The 22,477-nt window shown below is 35.9% G+C and overlaps 1 protein-coding gene across 2 annotated transcripts in view; it reads right to left on the bottom strand.

Annotated features, from left to right (window-relative positions):
• LOC139698733 (uncharacterized) overlaps positions 1-20,578 on the bottom strand; it is a 41,853-nt gene extending 21,275 nt beyond the window's left edge. For both annotated transcript variants that reach the window (XM_071597629.1, XM_071597628.1), the window contains exons 1-11: positions 20,414-20,578; positions 19,805-19,933; positions 19,555-19,684; positions 18,157-18,309; positions 16,296-16,422; positions 15,175-15,296; positions 11,297-11,471; positions 8,783-8,889; positions 6,919-7,055; positions 5,532-5,639; positions 2,941-3,131 (exon numbers count right to left, since the gene is read on the bottom strand). In XM_071597629.1, the coding sequence (XP_071453730.1) occupies positions 2,941-3,131; positions 5,532-5,639; positions 6,919-7,055; positions 8,783-8,889; positions 11,297-11,471; positions 15,175-15,296; positions 16,296-16,422; positions 18,157-18,309; positions 19,555-19,684; positions 19,805-19,933; positions 20,414-20,548 (1,514 nt within the window). In that variant the 5' untranslated portion in view covers positions 20,549-20,578. The remainder of the gene's footprint in view (positions 1-2,940; positions 3,132-5,531; positions 5,640-6,918; positions 7,056-8,782; positions 8,890-11,296; positions 11,472-15,174; positions 15,297-16,295; positions 16,423-18,156; positions 18,310-19,554; positions 19,685-19,804; positions 19,934-20,413) is intronic.
• Between the last annotated feature and the right edge of the window lie 1,899 nt (positions 20,579-22,477).

The raw sequence follows: 22,477 nt of genomic DNA, 5'->3' as shown, positions 1-22,477 counted from the left end.
ACGTTTGCGTGAAGCAATTCGCCGAAAGAGACCAGAAATGTGGGCAGAAAACTCGTGGATTTTGCACCATGATAACGCACCGTCGCACAGTGCTATCATTATTCGTAATTTTTTGACGAAAAATGCAACAAATACCATCCAACAGCCACCGAATTCACCTGATTTGGCTCCCTGTGACTTCTTTCTGTTCAATCGAGTTAAAAAACCATTACGGGGAACGCGTTTTAGCAGCCGAGAGGAAGTAATGGAAAAATCGCAGGAAGCACTGATGGACATACCGAAAACCGAATATAAAAAATGTTTCGAGGATTGGATCAAGCGCTGGCATAAGTATGTTGCAGTCGATGGGGATTACTTTGAAGGGGACAATATAGATTTAGATGAATAAACTTGTATTTTTAATTTTCTGAATAAATTCCGGGAAATTTTTGATCAAGGTAGTATGTGAAAAGAAGTTCGGGAAATATCATAATTATTAAAAAGAAATATACTTTGAACCACCACAGTTTTCTAGATTATAAAGAAACAATTTCAGCACTGAAAACTCCATGAAAAACATCTCCGAATTCAATTCACTTTGTAGAGCATGTGTGGCATTGATTAGAAGTTCTCTCAGCAGAAACAGAAGCTTCCGAATAAACTACATGTAAGTTCAAATAAAAACAACAATAACCAATAAAACAACAAAACAAAATTTTATAATGGCCAGGAGAGCTACTACTCTAATGCTACTGTTTGCCTACTTGGCGTGATATTTGTTTACTTTGGAGAATTTTAAGATTTCCTTCAGCAAAAATTTGCCTTTAAACAAGGTACTTTTCCTTGGTTGGCATTTCAACATGCCAACTTCATTTCTAATCACAATATACTCTTTGATAACATGGTCAACAAAATTTTTATAGCATTACTTATAAATGTATACTGGAGCGATGCCACAAAAGTTACATAACATTTCAATGCTTACAATATTTCCCATTTAACTAATTAGCTCGACTGAGTTTTACTAATTGAACTATATACTCTTAATAATTGATTTTTCTATTGAATAAATTATCTAAATGAATAATGCATGTAATGCTCAATGATTCTGTCTATGGGTTGATTACTTTGACATAAGTCATTATTTTATCTTGACAGCTCTCCAAACAAATCAATGCAATCAAAAGCTGGCATTCAAATACTGAAACCCATAATTTACAGAAATCTCATAGCTCCACCGATTGAAGAGCTTATTTTTATCATAAATATTCCAGATTTTTCACTATATCATGCAAGGCATTGTACCCTTTCATTAGTATTACTTTTCTTACCAAATAGTATTAATCAAGCTTTCTGCACCTGTTGGAATTACCAGGAAGGCGGCATATCACGTTTTAAATCTGCAGGCCAATTAATTTGATTTGAATGCATTCTAATGCATCTCATTCTAGGGCATTTCAATTATTGCCAGAAGATCTATTTCCACTACGAAGCAAGCTTTTAAGGCCATTGAATTCCTATCCAGACCCAAGACAAATCCCTTTTAGCTAGCTAGAGCCAGCATCTTACCATTCCCTTCACTGTATACAGGGTTCGTCCGGAAAATAAGTGTACTGAGCTCAGGAAAAAAAATTTATTACACTTTTACATATCTTAAGCTAATATTCCTCAAAATAGGACCCTTGTGAGTCGATACACTTGTTCCAGCGGCGTTCCCATTCCTGGAACGCTCCCGCGAAGGCATCATCGGGAACCTCTCGAAGACTCGTCATCGACCTCTTCTCTGCCCTCCACGAACATCTTGTGCCACCGAAAGATCATGTTTCTGGACATGGCTGACTCCCCGTAAGCCTGGTTAATCATACCGACAGTTTCGGTAGAAGATTTCCCAAGCTTTACCGCAAATTTGATGGAATAACGCTGCTCCCAAAAACTTTGGCATCGCGTTCCGTGACGTAGGTCGAGCGTGGAGGTTCGCGTTAACAGAGCTCCTCACTACATCACAGCTCAGAGCCGACTGCCTTTTTCAGCGTCGCTTGCCAACATACCCCCCTCCAATCGCAGCCCGTCAGAGCGGTGCTGGGCGCGCCTGGAGTGGCGCGCCCAGGAGTCAGTACACTTATTTTCCGGACGAACCCTGTATACCATGCATCTGCTTTGTAAGAGCAAGCCTTGATACATTTCTAACCAATGCTGATTACCATAATTACTCCACCATTTCAAGAAATAATATTCACTTAGATCGATACTACAGCTTTCATCTGAAACATTCTGCCTCTGTGCTATTCAGCAGAATTAACAATGTTATCAAAAGAATCACCTCTCCCTCAGTAAGTACATTGAGGGTTCACTTATTTATTGTCAAAAAGTATTACTACATTTTCACAGATATTTTGTAAGACAAATCATCTAAAATATAATGTAATCCTTTTCTTTTTATTTTAGTGGCTAATCTTGTAATGACTTGACAAAACCATGCAAATGTAATTTTCCAACAGTGAAATAAATATATTATTAAATATTACTATTATTTTTTCATATTTTTGAAGGTTTTGTTTGAAATTGCATTACATTTGTTATTATTACACATGTTTCTTCATAAAATTAGTTTTTGCTAATATTATGGTTATTAAATTGTATGCTAATCCATTTTTAAAGTGATCACCATGAGGTGGAACTAAATTTTTATTAGACTTATGAAATGTATATCCCTTGAATTTTGCCAGCCCCTTCAAAATGGTTAATTTGAGATTTCACTTTAGTTTCAATTGGACTGTATCTCATGACTGAGTGAAGAGAATAAAGCATATTTAGATGCAGTAAAAATTGGTAAACTAGCTTTCCAAATTATTGGAAGGAATTAATAAATAATTTTTTTCACCCAAAACTTTTTCATAAAAATTAAAGTGGGTTTATGAAAGGATTCCTTTATTTTTTTAAGATGTAAGTTGGTTACTTTACCTTTGCTCAGAATGTACTAATTGATGTCTCTGCAGAAGTTGTTTATGCTTGAAAGCCTTCCCGCACTTGTTGCACACAAAACGCCTTCCATTGTTGTGCTCTGCTTCTTTATGATATACAACTGAGCTCGGATGATTAAATAATTTTCCACAAAACTCACATGGATATCCTTTGCCATCAGTCTTTTGGGTCTATGACATAAAATAATTACCACCATTACACTCATAAATACTGAACATAGTTAATTTCTCACTAAGGAGCTCAGTAAACACTTTTAATACAAAACAATATATGATATAATCAATCTTATTACAGTAAAAATTCATTATTACCAAACTATTCCAAACAAAATTTTAGGTTTCAGAAAAACTAAATCCTTTGCCCAGAAAAAATAGTTGCTCTAGATACATTGGAAGCATTCAATATTATGATAAGATATTATACAAGGCTGATTAGAGAATCAATCGAGACATTCAAGGAAAAAGATAACTTCAATAGAGAAGATGGCTACCGCCTAGCAGGTGCTTGGAAAAGGATTTGATGTGAAACCGCGGACCAATCACAGAGCAGGGAGGGAAATGACACACACACACACAAATGCAGCCAAAACAACGTCCTGGCGCTTCAACCAGAAGATGCTTGTTGGAACATGGGCGAAACTGTTGTCCAAAAAACGACCTACACAGTGGCATCCCAAGAATGGAGAGTCATTCAAACTGATAGGTTAGCTAACTCTTTAAGGTTACATCTATGTTTGCAGTATGCATCACAAATTCATACAAGGACATATTCCAAATTGGTGCCTTCTGGGATAAACAAAGTGCCTTGCCTGTAAAAAATACCCTTCTACCTTCAAAAAAGATGCTATAATGTGACAATTCCAAATGTTTTTTACCATAAATGTACCAGGCAGAGGAAAAATTAATATGAAAACCAATGAAGATGCTGCTGATGTGTCCTAGCAATGTCTAACTTGCCACTTTACACTTCACAAGTTCTCATCATGCAATTCAAGAAATGCATTTTCTTTGCCATAGCTCAAGGTGAGCCAAAAGAATGACCTACATATATGTTGGCCGTTTGGCCAAGACACTACTAAATCTGAGGAAATAGTCCATATTAAATATAATTTCAACATTGAGAGCAAATTTTGCAAAAGAATTGCTGGTTAACGTGCCTCCAGTGCCTTTTAAGATTGGCATTAATTTTATTGTAAACCTGTGAATCCACTCTTACAAAACGAATAATGGCATTGGTGTTCTCTATGACTTTAAAAAGGCTTTTTACTCAGTTTATCGGGCATTTCTATGGAGGAAACTTGAGAAAAATGAAATCTCTAGGATAGCCAACTAATGCACAAGATCTTTTCTGACAGGAAGATCGCAAACCATTAAATTTTACTCAGCTAAATCAAAATCATTAGCAATCTCCAATCCTTGGATGATTGAGGTGCACCTCAAGGACCTCTTCTGGGTTCCCTACTTTTCCTTCAATACATTAACAACCTTCAAAATTATTTAATTAAAGGGTCATTGTAAATGTATGCAGAATACACAACTCACCTAACCTCCAAGACCCTAAACCATGCAGTAGTTCAAAGTAAGATTAACTGCACAAATAAATGTTGTAAAGATGGTTTGGTATTCATAAACATTGAGAAAACTACATTTATCCCATTTCATCCCATCAAAGAAAAATTCTGCTTCCCCACTTTAGAGAATAAATGGGTCCTCCTTTATGTGTTCTATTGAGACAAAATTCTTGGGGTGTGCATAACCATGAGACTATCCTGGGAAACTAATGTTGATAAATTAAGCTCTAAATTCTCTATAGGTTGCTACCTCATGAGGAAAATTGTGACCCTGGTTGACGATGGTGCAGCTCTCTCAGTATACCCTGCATTCATTCATAGAACACCGAAACATGGAATTGCAATGGGAGACACTCATATCATTCAATGAGCCTCTTTAGGCTGCAAAAATGGGCAGTGAGAATCCTAATTTAAGTTTCATGGGCATGCAGTTGTAGACTACATGCCCATGAAACCTTACTTATGTACATGGCGCAGCGCAAGATGGTGTAATGACTAAAGGATGATTAGTCAAAACTTGGCAATGTTTGCAACAAATCCTTGTATTGCGGGTGTCTAATTCCTGAAAACAGTATCTAGAAAACTAAGGGAAATGGAAAATTTTTTATCCTTTCAATCTAAGCTATCAGTTCCTGTGAGAACAATTTTATACTGTGGTAACTCATGCCTCTTTCTGCTGATAAATAATTTTATTCTAATGTATGCTGTTACTGCTCCTGTTAACTTTCCTTTCTCATTTGTGACTACCTTTTGTATTCAAACTCCAGTTGCATTTGGTCCGGAATACTCGCAATAATATGATCTGTTCCATACACATCTCAAACATGTCTTCTAGGAACCAATAAACATCAATCAATTTGTTAAAGTCATAACCGATTCTTGTTTCCTTATTGTTATTATTTCTGTTCTATTCAGTCTGAAGGCATTTTGAGTGTTAAGAGCTACCAATTTGTTTTCTTTACCCTTATCAAATTGAGTCTTAAAGCTAGCAAACCCTTACCTCATGTGCCACCATATGACCCTTTAAGCTGTTCTGATATGCAAATTTCTTTCCACAAAATTCACACTTGAAGGGTTTCTGTCCTTCATGAATAGCCTTCAAATGCACCTGAGGAGAAATATAATTAACATAAATTAATTAAGGGAACAGTGAAATATTTACAGGTCATCACAACAAACAAACTCGGTTATACTTGGCAAAACAAGAAACTGCAATAATTGTTGGGCATTTTACACTAAGCACAGTGTAAACACAGCACATTTTACACAAATGTTTTCACTGTGCTTTTGATATTTTTTAATTAATATAAGTATAGATAAGACTTTAAGTAAACATAAGTACTCTGTAAGTACCTGCGACCACTTCTCAAAGTCATGCGTGCTCATTTCAAAAGAAATTTTCAATAGTCTCACACCCACCTACTTCAAAATTAACGTTTTTCTATTTATTTTAATTCCCTTTTCTATTTACCTGTTATGAGAGTAAAAATATGCAGTATAAATTGGCCTATCATTTAAAGAAATAATACATTTATTACTTTTATCTGAAAGACAGGGATTTTCTGAATACATAGCCTTAAAATATATTTAAATTTTTTACCTAATATTAGAGAAACGGAAGTTATATACAGCATCCAGATGCTATGGATGAGTACACCAAGCAAATCAAGTCATATACATTTGAACACAATAATGTAAAATTTATTTTATTATTTTTAGGAATTTTAACTTTTCCTGCTAACTAAAATTTTTATAATTTGAACAATGCTTAATATAATTTTTAGCTTAACTTGCCGACAAATTTATAGGAAGGAATGTGTGTCCAGCAACTATGATAATTGGATGCGTAAATAAGAAAACTTTTTACTTCAATATGAAGGATTGAGGGTACTCAAATGCAAATAAAATTGTGACACAAATTCACAAAAAAAATTACCCCAATAAATTATTTCAAAAGTTTTTAGGTCTGAATTAGTTCTGGAATAGACATGATTTTGGATATATTCATAAACTGATAACAGGGATGAATTCTCAAGAGGCTATTTTGAAAAAAAAAAACGATTTGCTTACAGTATATCAAGCTTCAAATGTGCACCTTGACTTAGAGTATTACTTGCCAGCCAGATTTAGCTGAGGGAAACTGGCTGATATGAAAATCAATACATTCTCAACTTGTTCACTACTCTAAAGCAATAATTTTACAATCTCTAGACAGACTCTCTTATTTAAAGGCTCTATAATGATCAATTGATCAAACTTCTGAAGCCTATAGAAGCAGTGATACCCAGTAAAAACCACTCTAATACAGAAACATGCAACAGGAGAGCATAAATGATAAAACAATTAGCAGATGTCCAACTAAAATGTCACCAAATTACTATACATACCTCATAACTCTGTCGAGTCTGAAATGTCTTATCACACTGCTCACATGGAAACCTTGTTTCAACACTTGGCACAGGAGCTACTACAGGTGGGTCCTCTTCCTCGGGGTCTTTGCCATCTTCAAGCCCCTCAACAATCCCTAGAATAGTCATTAAAAATTCAATGTGCCTTTTATTCAACTATGTAAGCAATTTAAATGACACAATTCAAGCTAGCCAAAGTGAAACCTCATTGTTTTGACCTTGCTCAACCCAAAATAAGAAATTGATCAACAGAATAGGTATAAGGGTTTTTTTAGTTCGGATTAATGAAAATTCATGTGCAAAAAAACAATCACAATCAGGTCCCATTATTCACAAAATTATTATTCTGAATACTTTTTCCAAGGCATTGCTCATCATTTAAATTGGCAAGTTTCATGCATAAATTTTTAAGGCATGCACTACTGTTCAATGTTCTGTTCTGTTTAACCATAAAATATTCCCTCAACGCATGTTGTTTCTTTTTAAATAGTTAATAGGAACCTTGAAGTAAAGAGGTAAAATACAAATGGAAGCAGCATCTTAAACTTGAATTGCTACACCTACTATGGATATTTGTTCACACTTCGGAGCATCATGCCATCAACCATTGATTTGATTAAAACAAGATTCAAATTTTATAATGCAGAAATCTCAAAGAACATATAAGGAAAATAGTATAGTGCTCACACAACAGAAGGTGAGTGATAATGAAAGAATCTCAATAGAGCCAAAGATAAGGAATGGCCAAATTTAACAGAAAAAAAGAGTAGCAGAATAAAATGATAAAAATGCAAAATCTCAATAATAAGGAAGGAATAATTGAAGAATGATGCCCTTGATATCAGCTGCAAAACATTAGTTCCGCTGATGTTCTGGATTAGGTCAGAGGATGGAAGTCCACAGCTCATTCATTTATGCTCATTGTGAGACAATTACTTTCATATATTACCTACTAAACATTCATGTGAACAACAGCTTCCCTTTTAAATGCAAGGGAAAAATATTACATACAAACTGGTAAGCCAATTAACAGTGAATCCAAAATTTACATTTTTGAAAATACCAGTTAAAAAAGGTACGGAAATTTATGCCTCATGCAAATTTGATGTTTAGGTGGAAAATACTTTAAAACTGTACACTCATGTTCATAAATGGTATACCTTATGGGTTTGTAATGTGTCATGAGAAGTGCATACACTTCTTAATGAATTTCCACTTTTCCAATTTCCATTGTTATTTCCCTTTTAGGGTCTTAAGCACAAAATTAATAAATATTGAAATAAAATATCATTTAACAAAGATATTTAACAGCTTTAATGATATGTTAATGGATTTTTTTAAATTGATCCCACCGGAAAACACAATGTGTTGAACAGAACTGATACTACCAAATCACACCTCATCTGATGATCATATAAAAATTGATTAACATACATTTTAAATACTCAATTTATTGGCAAACACTTATGTTACAAACCAATAAACATAATGTAAACATAAATATCATCATGTCCTAACTGGGAGGAAAGGGAGATTATACATTAAACCAAGGTTTACTTCTCACTTTCCATTAAATCTGAGGTTTTGATAGCATTTATAGACTAGTTGTCTGGACCATTAAAAAATACATGAAGTCAAAGATGATGTTTACTTAGGGTCAGAAAATTCAATTTTTTACTCGGTATTTTAATTGACATATTTAACAACAATGTGAGCCAATTTATTCGAACCTTGATTCTTAAATGTTGGTTCCTTGAATTATGAAAAAATGAAGTTTTACTATAATTTGAAGATATAATAATCAGATGAATAAAAAAACAATTAAAATAGATGTATCCCTCACCCTCGCCAGTATGCCCAGTTGACTCTTGGTGCAGATCTAGATTTTCTTTGAAATTAAACCTCTGGTGGCAAGTTGCACACTCGAACTTAACACCTTTATGGTAGCTCCTGTTGAGATAAGGTAGACTGACATTGTAATTTTTTTCAGAAGAAAATCAACACAGGTGTTATTTTTTATGTTTCTGAACTTAACTATCAAAATTGATAACTGGCAATACCATCATGATAAGTCAACAAAAAATGTTTATAATTCCAACTTGTAAAATAGCTGTAATTAAAAAAAATGTTATACGCGGGTGTTTCCATGTATGCTTCATTATGCATGATTTCTATGCATATTTACTTTAATTTTAACTGTAATTACCATGCATACATACAAAATGTGCAACTTTTAGACTACTATTTTTCCAAATATTTCAAGCAGTACTATTTTCAAGAAACAAATATTTCACATTGTAAAGAGCGCCTATGCCCATTCCCTGAATTTAAGGTTTAATATGAAAAAATTATTCCAGAATGACCCTCCTTAAAAGAACAGATTTACTGATTTCCTCAATTTGAGGTTTTGCTATGGAGATTCATGTTTTTACTAATGCCATATTCAATACAACTTGGCATAGGTGAAAGTCACGTTTCTGGCAAATAATAATCACCCGATGCAGCTACTTCTTGGGAAACAAAAAATTGGAATATTTACATAAATGCACTGAATTTGACAGTGAAATTCTTTACCCATTTTTTAGAAACAGAACCAGATTATTCCAAATAAGTTTACCATCACATCTATCTTCAATAGTTCATCAATTTTTAACACGTAAGATTAATATTGTGGGAGGATTTGGCAGCAATAAACCCAATACTTTTTCTGAAACAATCATTAGTTTGAATCTTTAGATTAATTAAATTTAACCGCCACATCAGTATCCTAAGTGCACATGCCATTATCTTTGCAAAGTGTTGTGACTTTCTACGCTATTTTCTATTTAGTGTTCACTATTGACTATCTCACATTTACTTATCTGGCAGACCATTCCAGAGTAAATAGATTATTCTATTAATTCTACTAGAAGCAGTCCCTTACCCCCCATATATTGTCATTATATCACCTCCCACTTCAATGCTACTGGCTAATGATTATTGAGAAAAGAGAATTTTTCAGTACACTGGAAATTCATTCATCTCACTTCAAAGCATACCTGCAATCTGGAAAATCATTATAAGCATTATTTCTCCATGTTAGTAAAGCCTCAGGGAAAACCTTAGCAAATTTCACTGCTTTGTGTTTACTCAATTATAATTACGTTCCTTTGAGTGATTGTTAAATATTCTGATTTATTGGGAAATGATAAGAATGTAATAGTATATATCTCATGTGACAGCAAATATCATCAAGATACCATCTCCTATGCATTTTCCGTTTTGCAGGCATTTTCTAATACTAGAAGAAGTAAACAGATTTGCTACACCATATTATTGGGAGTAGAGGAAGTTGGTGACCTTGACTTCCAAGCTTAAAGGAAAGGGAGAGGGTCAAAGTAAATAGGATTACTGATGGACTGCCGAGATTAGCCCTCCAGAATCCACGCCTCCTGTCAGTCAAAACTGGAGAACTATGTTCTACAGTGGCTACTAGCTTTTGAATAGAAAGAAGTCCGTAGTAGATAGCAGTAACACTAGCATGCATTAGTCCCATACACGTCCATTATTCAACTATATATCATTAAATTATCTGAATTTTCCAGTGCATTTGCAGAATTGTACATTAAATTTGATATTATTATGGGCTTCTAATTTTTAGCAAAAATAGGGTAAAAATACTCAATTTTACATTTTTGATTGAAAAAAAATTGATATTTTGTAAAAAACGTTTTCTCAGATGGCAGGCACATGTTTCACTCAGAATTAAGATTTCAATTCATTCACTTCAATAAGGAAAGACAAAAACTCACATTTTTTCTCTGGCTAATATATCATTTACAAATGTATACATGTATATGATTTATGCTAACCGCTGAGCAGACGCTTCATATAATGTAAATAGCTGCTGTAAAATTCAATAATCTCAGATTATTTCTTTTAAATTTAGCTTTAAGAGTGCATCATTTTTTTCCAGAAATTGCTATTGTGATATCTGATGGTCTCAAATGATTTCTTCCAGAGTTAAAGAGGCAAGTTCATCAGTTTGTTTCTTCAACTTCTGCGTTCATTACGCATGGAAAACTCCAATTACATTTGTCCTAAGTATCTGCATAATCGTGTGCTCCGAGACAACATCGTAATGAAGAAACGGCTCACACACACACACAATTAGGTCTAACATATGAATTAAATCCAGTAACAGTTGCACAGATGAATAGGTCATTTGATGTTGGTCATAGCCACTAGAATTACATTAACTATACAAAAGTATACCACTGGTAATCCTTTAAATCTCATATACAAATTAATACTTCACCTAACATTTTCCCCTCCATTATTGTGAATAACCACAATCTTTCATAATTTTCAATCTTACCTGTGAACAAAATATCGTCCTTTGTGCTGGAATCCCTTTCCACAAATATCACACTGAAATCTGACCTTCCTCCTTCGTCTTTGAGGTCTCCCTCTTCCCTTTCCACGGCTCACAATGATTAGCTCACCAAGATCTTGGCCCTCTTGAGTCTCTAAATGTCCAATTATCTCTCCATCTAATATTTTAAATAAAGATAACCATATTAGCTTGTTTATCCAAATGGGATATTAAGTATTTTACACTGATTACTACTGATAAATCACACCATCTTACAATGGATCACAAAAAGCAGAGGCAAAAATATACCCTTATTTTATACATACAGGTACCATGAAATGGCACGAATTCATATGCTCTAGCCGATATTTATCTGGGTTTCCAACAATGTAATCTTCTCTATGAACATTTTTTTTTTTTAAGGTAATCTACCGGTTAAGGTAGGTTTTTGGATGGACACAACTAACCACCAAACAGATATTTTATTACTCCTAACAAAACACAAAATCCATCATCCTACTCTATATCAGGTCCCTCTTCATCTCTGAGTACTTTCTTCCTCCCTTCATCCCGTCCAACATTCCTATCCTGTTCCTTCCCTTTCCTCTTTTGCCCAACATTCTACCCTCTATCACAGTCTTCAACATCCCACTGCCGGTCAACACCCCCTTCATCCACTTTTCCTGCCTCCATAGGATTGCTCCCAACAAACCCCTCTCTTCGCCCACCATACCAAGTACTTCCTCATTTGTTTTCTTCTCTGTCCATTTTACCTTCTCCATTCCTCTCCACACCCACATTTCAAAAGCCTCCAATCTACGTCCATCCTCCTGCTTCAATGACCACGTTTCCGCACCGTACATAGGTACGCTCCATATCAAAGTTTTTACGAGTCTTTTCTTAACATCCTTACTCAAAGTCCCTGTCATCAACTCCCTCCTCCTTGTGAAAGCCTCTTTGCCTAGCGCAATTCTTCTCCTTACGTCCCTACTACTTTGACCATGTTGGTCCAAAACACTACCGAGATACGTAAACTGTTCTACCTGCTCTAGTTTTCACCCTCCTATTTTAATGTTAAGCTTGGCCTTTTTCCTTCTAGTAAATCGCATAACCTTTGTTTTATTAATATTGATTCTCATCCCATACCTGTCGCACTGAATTTCCAATTCACTCAGCAATGCTTGCAGCCCCTTGGCTGACTGACAAACTAAAGCTTGGTCATCAGCAAACCTAACTGATTTTACGAATTCCCCGCCCACTTTCATTCCTACCTTGAGTTCTTCCCATGCCTCTTTGATCATTTCCTCGGCATACAGGTTGAACAGCAACGGTGATAATGGGCAACCCTGCCTTACACCCCTTCCTAACACTGCCCATCCTGACTCCCCGTTTCCCACCCGCACCTGAGCAGTCTGAGACATGTACAGGTTGCGGATTAGCCTCCTTTCCCTCCAATCTATTCCTATTTTCTGCAGAATACTCATTAGTTTTTCCCAATTCACTCTATCAAACGCTTTTTCGAAATCTACGAAACAGGCAAATACCTCCTGGTTGTGTTCTATATTCCTCTCGATTAATAATCTCATTACTGCAATGGCATCACGCGTACCTCTCCCCTTCCTAAACCCAAACTTATCATCCCCTAAGTAATCATTTGCCCTACTCTCTATCCTTTTGTTTATGATCCTGAGAACAACTTTAGCTGCGTGGGATATCAAACTAATTGTCCTATAGTCCTCACATGACGTGGCCTTTACCTTTTTCGGAATAGGAACTAAAACTGATCTCACAAAGTCTTCTGCCAGATTCCCTCCTCATAAATACTACGGATCAGCCCATATAGCCTCTTCTTCCCACATTTTCCTAAGCATTTTAAAAGTTCCACGGGAATGTTATCTACCCCCACGGCCTTATTTAGTTTCATCTCCCTTAATGCCCTTTCTATCTCATTGTCTAGTATGCCTGGGCCTAAGCTGTCTTCCTCTACGTCATTTTCTTTTTCAATGTCTAACTTTGTTGGTCTGAGTTCTTTACTATACAGTTCTTCTATATACTCCTTCCATCTCTCTTGGATCTTTCCTGCGTCAACTATTACCTTACCCGCCTTATCTCTAACTGTTAGCATAGCTCTTCCTTTCTTACTTCCCGATAACGATTTAACTTTGCTGTACAGCGCACCGATTTCACCCTTCCTCTGCAGACTTTCCATATCCTCGCACTGCGTCTTCCACCAAGCTTCTTTTGCTTTATTTGTTGCCCGCCTCAATTTATTGTTCAATTCTTTGTACTTCATTTTGCCTAATTCTGTATTTATATTCTTCCATTTTCGCCGCTCATCCATCTTTGTAATCATCTCATCCGTGATCCATGGTTTTCTAGTCCTATTAGCGTTAACGGTTCCAATAGTGTCTTTTGCGGCTTTAGACAACCCTTTCTTGATCATTTCCCATTTTTCTTCGATAGTACTAAGCCCTTTACCATCCTCCATGATTTTCTCTACCGCCTGTTTGTATTCCTTCCTTTTCAACCCATTTAATGCTTCTACATTCCATTTTCTAACTCGCCGCCCCTGCCTTATCTTTTTGAAACGTACACTACATTTCATAACAACTAAATTGTGGTCTAAGTCCACATCCGCTCCCGGGAAGCTGTGGGAATTTATCACACTGTTCCTAAACCTGTGTCTAACGAGGATATAATCTAGCTGATATATTTCCGAGTCACTTGGCATTTTCCATGTATACCTGCGTCTTTTGTGGTGTCTAAACCAAGTGTTGGTGATGACTAACCCCTGTCTCCTGCAGAACTCAACTGCTTTCTCCCCGCAGTCATTCCTCGTGCCTAAACCGTAGTCCCCCACCTCATCACCATCTCTTCCTTCGCCTACCGTCGCATTCAAATCCCCCATCACTATCAAATGTTTCCCCGCAGGAACACACGCGATCATGTCCTCTAACTGACCGTATATCCTATCGACCTCTTCTTCCTTATGGTTGCTCGGTGGCATGTATACCTGAATAATAACTAAGTTCGTCGGTTCTGCTTTTATCTCCACTAGTAGTATTCTATCCGTTAACTGCTCTATGTTGACTACGCTTCTTCCTACCTCTTCATTTAATACTATGGCAACCCCTCGTTGGCTCTCGTCCCTGCTGCTGTATATTATTCTATAATTATCACTCCAGTAATCCCTGCTATCCTTCCATCTCACCTTGCATAGACCTAAAATATCTATATTTCCCCTTTCCATCTCTTGCTTAACATTCTCCAATTTTCCTGTCCTCATCATTGTCCTAACATTCCACGTTCCTATTCTAACTAATTTGGCCTTCTCCTGCGCCTTCTGTCCTGCTGCTGCTGGTTTTCCCTTGCAAGGGTTTCGTGGGATGACGACTGCGGAAGCCTTGCCTCCCCCGCTGCCGGGCACGACACACGGCCGATTGGGCCGGGCCCCGTGGTTGCCAGGACTCAAAATATCTCTATTGTCCATCATATTTTTCTAGGGAATGATAATTGAGGTGGTTTCTCGTTGCCTTCCTCAATGGTGTTTTTAAAGTGACACCATCACTTACTGGCCGCCCCACTGGGGTCAGACGCCATTGCAGCCGCCTCACTGAGGAACAGACGCCGCGTGGACTACCTTTCGTCTGGCTCCTAACCTTCGACCTATCTGGCATGGGTGACCCTACCAGGAGCAATTTTTATTACTCCCGCCAGCACAGCTCTAGGGGTCATCGGAACGCACAAGCCCTTCCACCACGTCAAGGTTGTAGTCCGGGGAGGGCTATGAACATTATAGATATGAAATATTCCCAGAGCTACGCCAAAATAATAATGCCAACCAAAGTCTTGTAATTCCATATGCAACTTCAAGTACTCACCTTCTTGGCTTTCCTGTTCTGCAACATTAACCTTCTCCTCAACCTCTGCCTCATCTTCATCAATGACACCCTCCTCCTTAAATATTCGTTCCAACTCCTTGCCCTGCACAGCTTCTTTGAACCTTAAAAAAAATTAAGCAGTGGAAATCAATGGCCCACATCTACCTTTAACTTACTTGAAAAAGTTGATATGCTAACCATCAAAGCTTATTCATTCATTAAGTTCTCAGACTCTTCCAGGTATAACAAAAAAATTCTTTAACTACAAGAGAGATATTGTCCACATTTGGTGTTAATATTGTTTTACCCAGGGTGGAGTTTTCTTAAGACTTATTATTAATTGATAATAAAAGACATCAATGCAATGCCAATGGCGCCGTAATGCTTGAAATCAATTTTGCCTTCCCAAAAATTAAAGGGCCATGAAATATTATCAGAATAAATTAGACGTAGGATGGTCAATATGAAGACATTTCATAATTAACAATTCTTTTTTGCTTTAACTAAAAGCATTACACTGAAATTATGATTTCATAGGTTAAGTAAGAGAAAAAAATTCCAGACTGCACATATTAAATAACAAAAGATTTCAAATTTAAATTTTTACTCCACACCACTCATATTAGAATTTAATCACTAAAATTAAAAAGTAATCACTAAAATTAAAAAGTAAAAATTTCCTTTGAAGTGAAGCTAGTTGAGAGATGGGATAACAGAAATTTAGCCTAGCATTAGTTTTCTTTCATGAATTGGTCTAGAAGTTTTCTGATGCAAAATATTTCCCAGTAGCTGCTCAAATGGTCTGAAATGCTAGCCACAAATCCAGTTTTCCTCACTTAAGTTACCCCCCAATGGCTGGGGTAAATTTGCATTTCGAACAAAACTTCAAAGTTATTTCGTATTTCAAACAAAAGTACATCACTTGCCCTCAAGGGAAGATTCAATTCCGCCAACCCTTCCAATCTTAATGCCCATTATGATAGTGCTGCTACCCATCAAAATAAAAAAGTAACATCCCTTTCAAAACATAATGCTAAAAAGTTACAACAAACTTCATGAGCAACCAACTAATTCATTCACATGTTTACAAAAAAGAATGAAACAACTTCAAGTCAGTTTACCTCTGAGGTACTTTACGGCGCCTGCGCCTCCTACCATCAGCATCCTCCTCCATGTCCTCCTCTGCTTGTGTAGGAGAATCTGGATGGCCGTCACCTTCTCCTCCCTCCTCAACCCCACCTTCTTCTCCTGTAAGATCATAAAGAGCATTTAAGTTATCATATCCACCTAATGGTTGCAATAACCATTCAAAATAAATATTATTTTATTTTCCAAAATATTGTTTCCATACCATAATTCCTTCGTATACTATCATTTATTTATCCCTCCACAATTATACATTAGATATTCAACACCACACAAAACAGAAAAATAAGATTCCATCACTTGATTGGCACAGCTTTCTTTCAGTAGAGCCAATTGGCTGGGTTTTAATTTGAAATGGAGTTAAATAGTACGACCAAAAATTAGTACATAGTCTGCCGTTGGTATAGACAAGCGCTAAATGATTCATTTATTCATGATTACTCATAGTTCCCAAATATGATCACCCTATGATATACAGATACATATATAGATATGCATAATACATCATACCTACGTATCTCACATGCAAAATATACTTTACGCAGAGAAATGCAATAATTCAACAGCAATGCAGCAATACCAAAAATACTACATATTACAGATATAATAGCAGGCCAAAAATACAAAGTGTCAAGTATGAGCAGAAGTTATTTCAAATCAGAAAAGGAGACACCCAAATAAGACAGGATTGGATGAGAATATAAATAATGGAGCATCGCTTTTTTTGTGGAATTATTAGCACTGATGCAAGCAATATGTTGACACTCGAAAGAAATGTGTGTCCGTTGAATGCTCCAAAAGAGTAAATGGAAAGGATATAGCCATGAGAAAGAAGATGATGACTGATGGGATGAAGAAATGAAAGATTTTGTGAATGCAAACAGAGAGTCAAGAAAATGAGGCAAGTGACAAGTACACTGGGAAGATGCCAAATCATGTTTACAAAATAAAATTTCTGGAATGAATTGAAAAGTGACATGAAAGGAGAGGATGGAATAAGAATGAGCATTTCAAGCAGAAAAAACGCAGATTGATTCTAAGCATGGATCCATCCTTCCATATTATGACAATGTAGTATTGTTGGCCGAACACTATGTGACATTTGAAAACATCTGGTTAAGCTTTCAGATACAGATTGAATGCAAATTGATGCTCTGCAAATTTTAGATAGATGATATTTTGGTCATCCTTGAAGGCATCATATAATGAGGTAGGAGAAGCATTCAGACTAGAACACAAAATATAACTACTGCAGAAAGTAAAAAACCATTAGATGAAGTTTGTAAAATTTACCTAGAGCTATGCGTAATATTCTTACAAGTAAAACAATATAGGCAATGCATAAAATTGTGCATATACAGGTGATTCATAAGTTGTAACATTCAACAACATCAACTGTCTCGCCAAAAATCTTACATGCTCAAAACAGTATCATTATGCAAGTGGGATAAAACAGACACACCAGATTTTTAAAATGTGTCATTGTTTTAAGTTTTGTAATGGTGAGTTTGCTCTCACAGCAGCTAATAGTGCAAGAGATATTGAAGCACAAAGTTGTGATAGGAATTACAGAATTGATCATGTTTTTCAAAGTGTATTTAATCTCTACTGAAATTGTGTCTCATTTACCTTTACTTACAATTCAAACAATATCTACATTCATACTACTTTAGAGGCTTTTCTGTTCTTTTAAGTCTAAATGTGTACAAATTGCCCCTCAGATACAACATTTCACAACAGGTGCTTCATTGCAAAATAGGTAATAAAACACTTTCATCACAAAGGAATATACTCATGCATGCCAGTTGGGGAGAATAAATACATATGGACACTCACCTTGTACAGGTGCTTCCTTGACGATGGTTTCCTCAGGGGGTGGTTTTGGTTTGGGAGGCCTCCCTCGTTTCCTTCGAGGACGCTCAAGTCCTTCCATTTTGAGTGCCATTTCATGTTCGGACACAAACATTCCACTGCCATCATCACCTGGAACTAAATTAGCTCATATAAGAATACATAAGACATATGTTAAGGCCATTTTACCATTGCCAAAATATTAGAATGATAGTTTTTAGCACCAACCTTTTCCCATCAACACTCAGGGTGGGAGCCCTACCACTATATTTGTGCAAAATTTCAACTTCTCAGATCACTTCAAATGAGGTGTCAAGTAAAAAGGTTTTTAATCCTTTTCCTGGTACCTCCTAACAAGTATCAGGTGGCCCTTGCCATAATTTTTCATCAAAAACAATGTTTAGTAACTAGTCATACCTGTAGTCAAAATACCAAAGCGGACATCTAGCTTTACTCGAGCTTCCTTCTTCCTATGAATTTTTTGGCATGAAATAAGGCTTCCTAAGCTGCTAAGATAACATTGGTCGGGGTTTCATGAACTAAACAATCATTCAACCAGTTACTCTGATTGGCTTAACAAGTCATTTGAATTACAGATTTCCACAATAAGTGACTAGTCTCTCAGTATAAATGAAACATGATACTATTAATAACCGCGCCCAAATAACGTTGCACGTGCTTTCATACATTTACAATCATTATTCTAAGACAGCATTTTTAATCGCAGCGTACCGTAGCATTTGCATCAAATCTATAAATTGCGGTACTACAATAATAACTTTAACTACAATAATGAAGGATTGAGTAACCACGTTAACGTAGGAAACGTCATAAGCACATGAATTGAATGACTTCATAAATAGGAAAAAGAAAAAAAATCATTTTTATCATCACCAAACATAGGTTATCTACTTATGTTATATTTAGCACATACATGTCACATTTTAATTAAGTCGGATAGGCTGTAATCATTTTTCTTGTTTAGGAGTTTGCCCTACTGCCCGAAATATATACACACCAGTGAGTTGACATTACCTTGTCGTTCTTGCAAAAGACTACAAATGAGCTCCTACACCGGAGATTTAGTTAAGAATTTCGAGGTCTAATGTCGACTCATAACGCAATGTCATCTGCACTTTTGTAGTTGTCAGCATAAAACTAGTACCTATAACCAAATGCTTGGTTATAATACTTTTCAAAAGCGATTCAACAAACCTGTAGACGTTAGAGCTCCCACTACCATTTTAACTTTGTATTAGCCTTAATGTTACCATTAAACATTTATTAAGTAATATCTTTCTACAATCTAATGGCACACCTAAAGAGATACGATACTTTTTAGGCTATCTCAATTACAGCAACAAACATTTTAATGTCACTTACTTTGAATGAAAATTTGTGCAGTGGAGCTGTCAAGCTCGCTTAGAGCCTGTTCTCCTAGAGTCAACTGAAGTTCACTCCTCACCTTCTCAATCCTTTGCCTCTCTTTTTCTGCCCTTCTATCCCTTTCCACCTGCATAATATGAAGTATCCTATTAATCAGGGCACTAGAAGTCTTCATGCTGGCACTCTCACTTCATTTTAAACCAGCAACATTCTCACGCCCTTGAATAAATCTAAGAGTAATACTTGCCTGAAACTTCCACAGTTCTCTTATTTTCTTTTGCCCTTCCACAAGCAGCTCGAAGAACTGAACAGTCGCCTGTAGTTGAATGTTGCAGCCAGGGCAGATTGTCCTCGGTAGCTTTCCATCGTCTTGAATCTTTCGAGTTTATGAAAACAAACGGATGCATGACTAATACTTGAGTAGTAAAAAAAAACATAAGTAAAAATCATCAGAGTAATAATTATATTTATGAATATCCATCGATAAAAAAATAATATAAATTTATATTGTCTACTATTAGACCGTAATTACTCAATAAATATTGACTAATCAATTCGCCGCTAACCTTAGCAAGAATTTGGCTTACACTTGATTATTTTTCTCAATTTAACAACTGAATAACCCCAATCCCAAAAGTTAGTGTTACAGTTCAAGAAAATAGAGAAGAAAAACATCATAAAAGCGAGAAATAAATTTTAATTCCGCAAATGTCTATTCACAATGAAAGAAGCATATATGATTCATGTGGTAACACTCAGACGAAATTCGTGCAACTATAATCAGTAGACCCCCCATTTTGTTAGGAAAGGAAGTCAAATTATCAACCCTATTCGCACAATTATTTGCTTGCCGTACCTTAAGAGGTAAATATCGGTTCACTAATGAACTTAAATCTGGTTCTAAATCATCTGCGTTATAAAGTAATACACCACTAGGATTATCTTCAGCGCATAAACGACAAAAACTTGAATCGTATAAATATTCTCCCATAATGGCGGCGGCAAACACCAACCACGCCGAGAATTTCCAACCAATGGGAGTCTTTGTTACAAATTACCGCTGACTGCAATGCAGCTATTCTCATTGGCCAGAGAAGAGCATTTGAAAAAATTGACCTGCGATTTTCACATTGGCGGTAATAATGAAGAAAAGGGAACAAAGAAATTTAATGTTATTGTGAATAACTTTTCCAACGATTTTCATCGTTCAATGAGGATGTAGTGTATTAAGAGTGGCGTAAACTTGATACAATATTTACTGACCCATATTAATCGATCACCGTCACGGGTTATCAATCCGAGGTTTGGTTTATCGTATTCTCTAAATGTCCTGTTTCCCGTGAATCTCTTTCACATCCTCTTGCTTCGACATTTTCGATGGATTGTGTCTCATATTTCATCCTTGATCTTCCTCTGTAATTCTTTATTTATGTTTCCTTCAATATGTTCTTTAGCAAGCTATCGTGTCTTAATGTATCTACTTAAATTTCTTTTTCGTGAGACTGAACTCCATTAGCTTCTCCCGACTCTAGTTTTACGAATACATCTTCGTTTGTTCCTCATTTCATCCAATTGGTTTTCATCAACCTCGTTTTCGGCTCATTTCCGTTACAAACTCTTCTATGTCGCCCACGGTTCAAATCCGTTTAAAGGAAAATATTATATGCATTAATGGGCCCCTCGTCAATGGTCCATGCTTATATAGTATTCTGTCAACAGTTATCTTCTCATAGGGAGCCTTCTTCGCCTTTCCTATTCTGATCATTACATTCCTCTTTTCCGGGGATATAGCATAACTCTTCCACTTGTTCCAGCATTTCTTCACCTTGCTCTACTGGGAAATTATCTTTCCTTCGACTGCAGAGGCCATCGTTGGCGAAGATAAGAGACTTATGTTCCCGGGCCTTAATTATAATGCCGTGTTTAAAAACTTGCATGCGAAAAGGGCCCAAATAGTGGACAAGATACAAGAACCATTACGAATTTCAGGAAAGAAGATAATCATAAATTAGACCTAAAAAAAGAACAAAACCTCAACGACTGAGACAGTATAGTTAAGCCACAGAAGTTTGACAAATTTAATCGCCCAAAAATGCAGATACGAGTAAATCTAAATACTGGACAAAGAAGTGTAGCATAACCTTGTTCAGAAAAAGTTAAAGCTGATCGAGGTTGGTGTGGGAGAAATTGCTGAAAAGAAAGTATGCTAAACTTATGCAAAATGGGGAACGAATACACTATTGTAGCGTATGGCTAGCATGTTATTAATTATATTTATGATTTAAAATCAGGCTCAGCCATTGTCAGTACTTACTATAGCTTTTGTTAATATTTTGCATTTATTAATGATATCATCCCTTGATAAGTTGAAATACTATTGAAATTCGATTTCAACTGCTGTTGTTTGTTTATCTACTGGATATCACTAATGATGTAATATTGTAAGTCAAAGGCAACTATCGACTGGATTAATCCCAAATAACTATTGGCCAATATGAAAGACAGTTTTGGTTACCTCCAATACTTAACTAGTCTCCAGATGTTGATTTGCCTCCAATGGTAGGCTGAAAGTTGATTCTTATAGTTTTATTTATTGAAAGATATAAAAATATGAATTCCTTATGATCTTAGTACTTTTCTGATAATTTTACTTCATAGTAGTTATGCTCAACGTACAATGAAGTGTTAACAAATATCCATTACCATAAGGTGATTGGATTTTACAATAATTGGTTTGAAAATGATGAATTAATTCATTAGTTTTATGTTTTCAACTACCTCTGAAAAGTCAATTTCACAACAAAATTAGACCTTAAGTTGTTAACATTTTGGACTAATTACCTTCAAAGATAATCAATATTATAATATCTATGTATTAATGTCAAGATAGACATTTTTCTATTTTGCATGAAGAAACCTA

The sequence above is a fragment of the Hetaerina americana genome, unplaced genomic scaffold (assembly GCF_022747635.1).
Source record: "Hetaerina americana unplaced genomic scaffold, ioHetAmer1.1.p SCAF_9, whole genome shotgun sequence".
NCBI lineage: Eukaryota > Metazoa > Arthropoda > Insecta > Odonata > Calopterygidae > Hetaerina > Hetaerina americana.
The sequence above is the reverse complement of the archived record's forward strand: the minus strand, read 5'-3'. Positions and strand labels throughout refer to the sequence as shown.